Genomic DNA, 6,393 nt, shown 5'->3' with positions numbered 1-6,393 from the left:
ATCATGCTGTGGATTTAGAGTCACATGAAGGCTTAAAATAATTCAGCAGTCTGCAGTTAACACTTGAAATTACTCGGGTTTCAGTGCTTTCAGATACCACACAAAGCCGTGCCAGTCTCTGAAGGGACAGGCCCGCAGGGAGGGACCCGCAGCAGCAGCCACACCACCTTCCCACAGGCCCCAGTCCAGCGCAGCCTCATGTCCCGGGCGCAGGGCGAGGCCGCAGGGCGAGGCGGAGCAGACAGTCCCGTCCCGCACCGCCGCGGGCAGCTCGGGCCTCGCCGAGCTCCACATCGCACCAACATGGCGGCCCTGGCTATCAGCAGGCGCGGTCCCGCTCCCGCGTTAGCGCTTTAAGTGCCCACAGCGCCTGCGCGTCCACAGGGCGTGCGTCACTCCCTCTGCCCAACCAGAGAGCGCCTCCGGCCTGGATAGCCAATCCCCGCAGGGCTGGGGGGCGGGGCTGCGGCCATGGCGGACCTGAGCGGCGGGCTGGAGCCGGTGCCGGTGGCGCTGTGCCCGCCCGAGGCGGCTCCGCCGGCCTTTCAGGTAGGGGTGGGGGCCGCGGCTGCCCCGGGGGCCGGGCCGGGAAGGGGGAGAGACCAGGGCGGGGAAGGAAGGAAGGAAGGAAGGAAGGGAGGGAGGGACGGACGGACGGACGGACGGACGGACGGAGAAGCGGCCTGTGGCGCCTCAGGGAGCGTGTTTGCCGGCACCGGCCCATCCTGGGTGCCGCCTGCAGGGGGTTGTGTGTCCGTTACCGGCCCCTCCGCACCGCTCTGGCCGCTCTTCGCCGTGCGCTGCCGTGGCACACGGACAGCGTTTGAGCCGCGTGTGCCATCCCGTAGAGTTCAACCGCGCAGGTCAGGCCCCACGGAGGAGCAGCAGAGCTCTGGCGCTGCAGGGCGGTGACCGCAGCCTGGGTCGGGGCTGGGAGTGAGAACCGGGCCGGCTCGGGCAGCGCTCCCCTCTGCACAGCCGGCCCGGGCGCGCCACAGGGGACACGGAACCGACAAATGCAGGGCAGTGCTTCAGACTCTTCACTTCTGCCCTGCTTTCTCAGGCATAGTCCAGCTTCTGCGCTTTCTGTATTGGACGTTCCAAGCGCAGTTCCCGGCAGTTCACTGATTGCCTAGGAGCTTGTGCAGGGAAATCAGAGAGGCTTTAGAAAACTGGATGAAGAAGCCTCTAGCAAAACTAGGGGGAAAATAAAGACCAAAGAGACCTTAATCATCCTAAATTGCTTGGTGGCCAGTATTTAACAGAAACAAGAAAGCTTGTAGTCAGTGAATGGGAGAAAATGGGAACAGATATAGGGACTAGTAAACTTGGCCTTGAGTAAAGCCAAGTGACTGAGAAACCTGATGGTTATGAGTGAACTGGTGTGTTTCCCAGCTCCCAGAAGCAACCAGACAGAAGCTGTGAAATGTAATATTTAGTAGTAATGCATACGTCAGGTTTCTAAATAAAGCTTTGCAAGCTGAATGCTGAGAAGAAAGTAAAAACAAATATGTAGCTGTCTTTAGAATCTTTGCTTAATATGAAAATAAAAATATATCAGCTTTTATTCTGCAACAGTCCATGGTTCTTCAGTCATTCACCTGCTGGGGGCATTAGTGTAATTCTGAGAGCCTGATTTTCAGCTTGGGTTGCTTGAACTGAACCACATCTATTCCTGCAGACAGAATTTAGGGTGAAGCAAATACCATCGCACATACTACCCTGACGATAGCGGGAACTAACCTGCGTGCAGCATTTTGAAGAGAAATTTTCTTCATTTTTAACAAAAATGGGCATTTGAAATTCTGCGACTTAAAATATAGAGTAACCTTATAAGCAGTTTATCGAGTGTTTTGAAGGAGGAAAAAATTACTTTTAAGATACCTTGCTGTTTCTACAAATAAGAATCTTATCTAGTAAATTAGATACAATTAACTGACGTGTTTTTCCTGCTAAGGATGTTTGGGGTTTTTTCTGGCTAGTAAACTATTTTGAGAAATTCAGTCACTAGCAGACTATCAATTCTTTTTTGGTGTATATGGAGTATCTGATTTGCACTCTTTATGATGTTTTAGAAAAGTTAGACTTGTTGTTAGAAATTTACTGGAAAAAGAAATTTTATGACTTTGGTTCAGAGATCAGTCGCTGCCAGACACAGACTTCTGAAAACTCGGATGGCCTCTGTGGAAAGAAGGATTGAACGTGACAAGGATTTGACTCTTGTTCTCTTTACAGTACAGCCCAGACAGCGTGGCTGGAGCAGATGGGGACATTGACCCTACAGAGATCACCTTTCCAGGATGTTCTTGTCTTACCAGCTCCTGTGTGGTTGACGAGTGCTCGTGTCTTTGCCGTGGTGAAAATTACAGCAGGTTGTGCCTCAGGCCCACAGACACAGAGGAGTACGCCAGGCCTGTTTTCGAATGCAATGCCTTGTGCTGCTGCGGTGAATCCTGTCAAAACAGGGTAGTCCAGAGGGGTTTGCAATTCAGACTTGAGGTATTCAAGACTGAAAAGAAAGGGTGGGGGCTTCGCACCCTGGAACGCATCGCTAAAGGAAGATTTGTTTGTGAATATGCTGGTGAAGTTTTAGGCTTTAATGAGGCACGCAGAAGAATTCAGGCCCAGACATCAAAGGATTCGAACTATATCATAGCGGTGAGGGAGCACCTCCATGGTGGTGAGGTAATGGAGACGTTTGTTGACCCTACGTACATTGGTAACGTAGGCAGATTCCTGAATCATTCTTGTGAACCAAATTTATTTATGGTGCCAGTACGAGTTGACTCAATGGTGCCTAAACTGGCACTTTTTGCAGCTACTGATATTTCTGCTGGAGAGGAACTTTCATATGATTATTCTGGAAGGTTCCATAATTTACCAACAACTAACAGAGAACAAAAATCTTCAGAGGAAGATAACAGACTGAGAAAACCTTGCTACTGTGGTTCCCGCACATGTTCCTCCTTCTTTCCTTGGGACAGTTCCCTCTTTTCCACGCCGGACATTTGTTCAGGGAGCTCTCCATAGCATTTCAGTCCCTTGGCACCCAACAAGTGTCATTTTTTCTAGTAGTTTAATAAAACCCTGATTGTGTATTCCACAAAGTAAGCACATGCAGTTTAGAGTAACAGCTAGAACAAAAGATTCTGAGAATAACTTCATGCAACATCCTAGAGGGTGTTTTCAAGGTGGATGGTATGATCTGGAGCTTCAAGATGTTTCCAGATCAGATACTAAGCCAAGCCTTGTGGTTTCTTATTTTCTTCCAACAGTTTTCTGTATGATAAAGCACATCTCTCAACTTGTAACTTTCAGAAAGAATGAACATTGGTACACAGAAAGGACGTGATAGTAAAGAAAATTGTCACTGAAAATTGTCACTGAAAATTACAGAAGACCAAGGAATGTTGACATTTGCAAGAAGGGCATTAGGTTTCTTAAATGCTGTTAAAATAACTTATTTAAAATTACCTGCTATAATTGTTTTTTGTTCCACAAAATGTAAGTAACTATTTATTATTAATGTGAAAAACTTGTCCAGAAAGATTTGTCCGAATGCTTTGTGTACACAGGAGACCTTGCCAGGGGGTGGGGAACATGCTGCAACTGCGTGTTACTTCACTTCCTTTCTACAACAAATTGAAGAAGCTTGAAACATGCTTGTTTTGAATTTCCCCCAACTTCAATACACAAGACGGACAAACTACAACGCTACTTTTTCCAGTCATGCCAGCGTGCCATCAGTGGCACAAACCCCTGGGTTACTTGCTCTGTACAGTTTGATCTTTAACTGTATTTGTGACCTTTGGGAAAACATACCCACCCAAGGTGGGGCGGTGCCTCAGGGGCCCAGCTGGCCTGCAGGACAGCAGCAACCTTTTGAGTTTTATATATGGTTGTGATTTCAGTTTAAGATGAAGGTTGCCATGTGATTTCTTAATGACTGAGTGTCACTCGTGTCAGTGCAGAAAGCTTCTGAAGGATTTCAGCTGCTTGTCAAGAGTAGTTTACAAGCTGGGTGGCTGTTATCTTTATTCCTCACCCAGTGCAGCCTGCCTGCTTCCACCAAGGGAAGTTCTCCAGGTCCTGTAACACAGAACATAGGCTGCAGGAGGTACCAGAGCACAGCTGTGGTTGCCAGGTCTCTTGTCCTGTTCAGAGGCCTATCTGTTCTCCTCCCCCACAGGTCATGGCAGCAGCCACCGTGAGCCTGCAGGAGAGGGGGGCCGGGAGCGGATGATCTGATTGACTTCCCCTCTCCCTCCCGGAAAAAGTTTCAGGACTAGTTTTATACCATCTGTATTCCTGTTCCTCCAGATTAGATGGGTTTTCAAGATGACGGCACTGTTTGCTCGCTTCCTGTTATTAATATGGACTTGGCGTGATTTTGAGTAGTTAAGGAAGTGTAGATTTGAAAAAAAAAAAAACACCACCAAAACACAAAACCCCAAACACAGTTAGCAATATCTAGTCCTTCCATTGCCAGCTTAAACAAGCAAACACAGCTGAGCGTCCTGTCTCTGCAATCAGACCCATTCCAGCCCAGCCAGCTGGTGCTGCCTCTAGCAAGGGAATATCAGTTACCTGGTTCAAACAAACTTCCACAGTGCAGAACAAGAGTGTGCTGCACTTCTGAAAACCACCAGCCATGGTAAAGGCCTTGCAAGAACATGAAATAACACCTTGTCAGGGGGTTGGACACCAGCATGGCGATTGTTACCAGCCTGTGCTTTACACTCCGCTCTGCTGTGGCACTGCAGCTATCTGGGGGTGTGCAGCAAAATCCTAGCAAAGGAAAAGGTCTGCTAAAAACAGACTGGAAAATAAAACAGACCCTTGTTTCCACCTGCTGCATTTCTTCTCCGTCAGATTCCTTTCAGCTTCATGGAGTCCCAGGTCAGTGGTGCTCTTCCACAATAAATTCAATCAAATGGCTCAAAAGACTGAGCTCCACCTAATCTCCCCTTTCTACTCTCAAAGTGTAGTAACAATTATCAATATTTGAGTATTTAATACTCGCTCAAGCTCAGAGATTTACTTTCCCATTGAAATCCAATCAGGTTAATTCAAGGCTGCTTAATGAAAGATCTTGTAACAAAATAGAGTAACCATTACACAAAAGCAGCATGAATGGGACACATTCCACCATCTCCATAGAAGACCAGGAAGACTTTCCTTCACATGAGACCTACAGCACAATGAGATGGTCTGGCATCATGGAGTGGTTCATTTAAATAAAGTCATAAGAACAAAACAAAACCAGCTCCAGGCAAAATCTTTTATAAAGTATATTTGTTCTTATGGCGGAAAGATAGATGTAAAGATAATCTTGCCTGATTAATCTGAGTAAAAGAGATGTTTTTGATGCATAGATCTTAATTAGACATTTAATGCTGGTAAGGCAGTCTTTATTACACTAAACATTTACCACAGCTTTTATCACGAGTGCTAAGGCAGAGCAGCGTATTCTGGAATTGTTGGCGTTTTTTTTCTTCCTAGAATTACCTTCTTCCCCTGCTGGAGGCTGATGTTTGGTGAAGGGCTCCCCAGATGTTCTCCAGCATCTTCTTTTCAATGTGAAACACAGGGTGAAGAAGGAGCTGGCAAGTGATGGATTTGTATTAACAAACCCAGCTTACTCCTGAAAATACAATGCTGGGCAAGGCTGGCATGACTCCAAATTTTTTGTTAATCCACCACATTTTTCACCGTTGAGTCTCAAAGCAGCTGATGGGACGGCCACGTTTACTCCCGGTTTTCATGGCAGCAAGGAGGCCTGGTTGCTGGTTCCCAGCTTACAGCACAGGCCACAGCTTCCGCAGCTTCCGCTTGGAGCCAGCGAGTGCCTGGCACAGAAATACAGCCCGACACCATGTCCTAGAGTGAGGGATGGTGCAAAAAACACTTTGTGAAAGGCCCAGAATACACTGAGATCCTCAAAGGAGGTAGCGCTTATTATTCCTGTTGCCCTTCCTCCTTACTAAAGTTCCTTTTCAGTGGAATTTTAGTTATTTATTTTTTAAAGGAACAGTTTCAAAATTAACCTTATCAGGCCTTAGGGCTAAGTTACATCTGCTATCTTTTCACTTTAATGATCCTTTATTTAAGTGAAATCATTTGTTAGCTTCCGTTTCTAATGATGCCACTTTTACAGTTTTCAAGTCCCCAAAATAAGCCTACATGTTGTCCAAGAGAAATGCAAAGGAAATTGCCAGTGTTTTTCTATCAATAAAAGTCTTTAGCATAAATAAACACTAGAAATTTTATTCAAATATGTACATCATTTCTAATCATCTCCCTGAGGATTCTCATCCCTCAGTTGCAGAAGGCACTTAAAGAGAAGCAAGTATCTCACCAGAACAAGCCCATTTCTGGACATGATTTTCACTG

The 6,393-nt window shown here is 46.6% G+C and overlaps 1 protein-coding gene across 1 annotated transcript; it reads left to right on the top strand.

The window, feature by feature from the left end:
• Positions 1–471: 471 nt before the first annotated feature.
• Positions 472–3,332, top strand: LOC308044174 (histone-lysine N-methyltransferase SETMAR; the record flags this gene model as incomplete). The annotated part of the gene is made up of 2 exons (XM_080350692.1): positions 472–549; positions 2,236–3,332. 2 exons carry the CDS (start codon positions 472–474, stop codon positions 3,028–3,030), a joined length of 873 nt encoding a protein of 290 aa, XP_080206818.1. The 3' UTR covers positions 3,031–3,332.
• Between the last annotated feature and the right edge of the window lie 3,061 nt (positions 3,333–6,393).

Source organism: Nesoenas mayeri, assembly GCF_963082525.1.
Source record: "Nesoenas mayeri genome assembly, chromosome: 10".
Classification (NCBI taxonomy): Eukaryota; Metazoa; Chordata; class Aves; order Columbiformes; family Columbidae; genus Nesoenas; species Nesoenas mayeri.
Note: the sequence above shows the minus strand (reverse complement) of the source record. Positions and strands in the feature narration are given on the sequence as shown.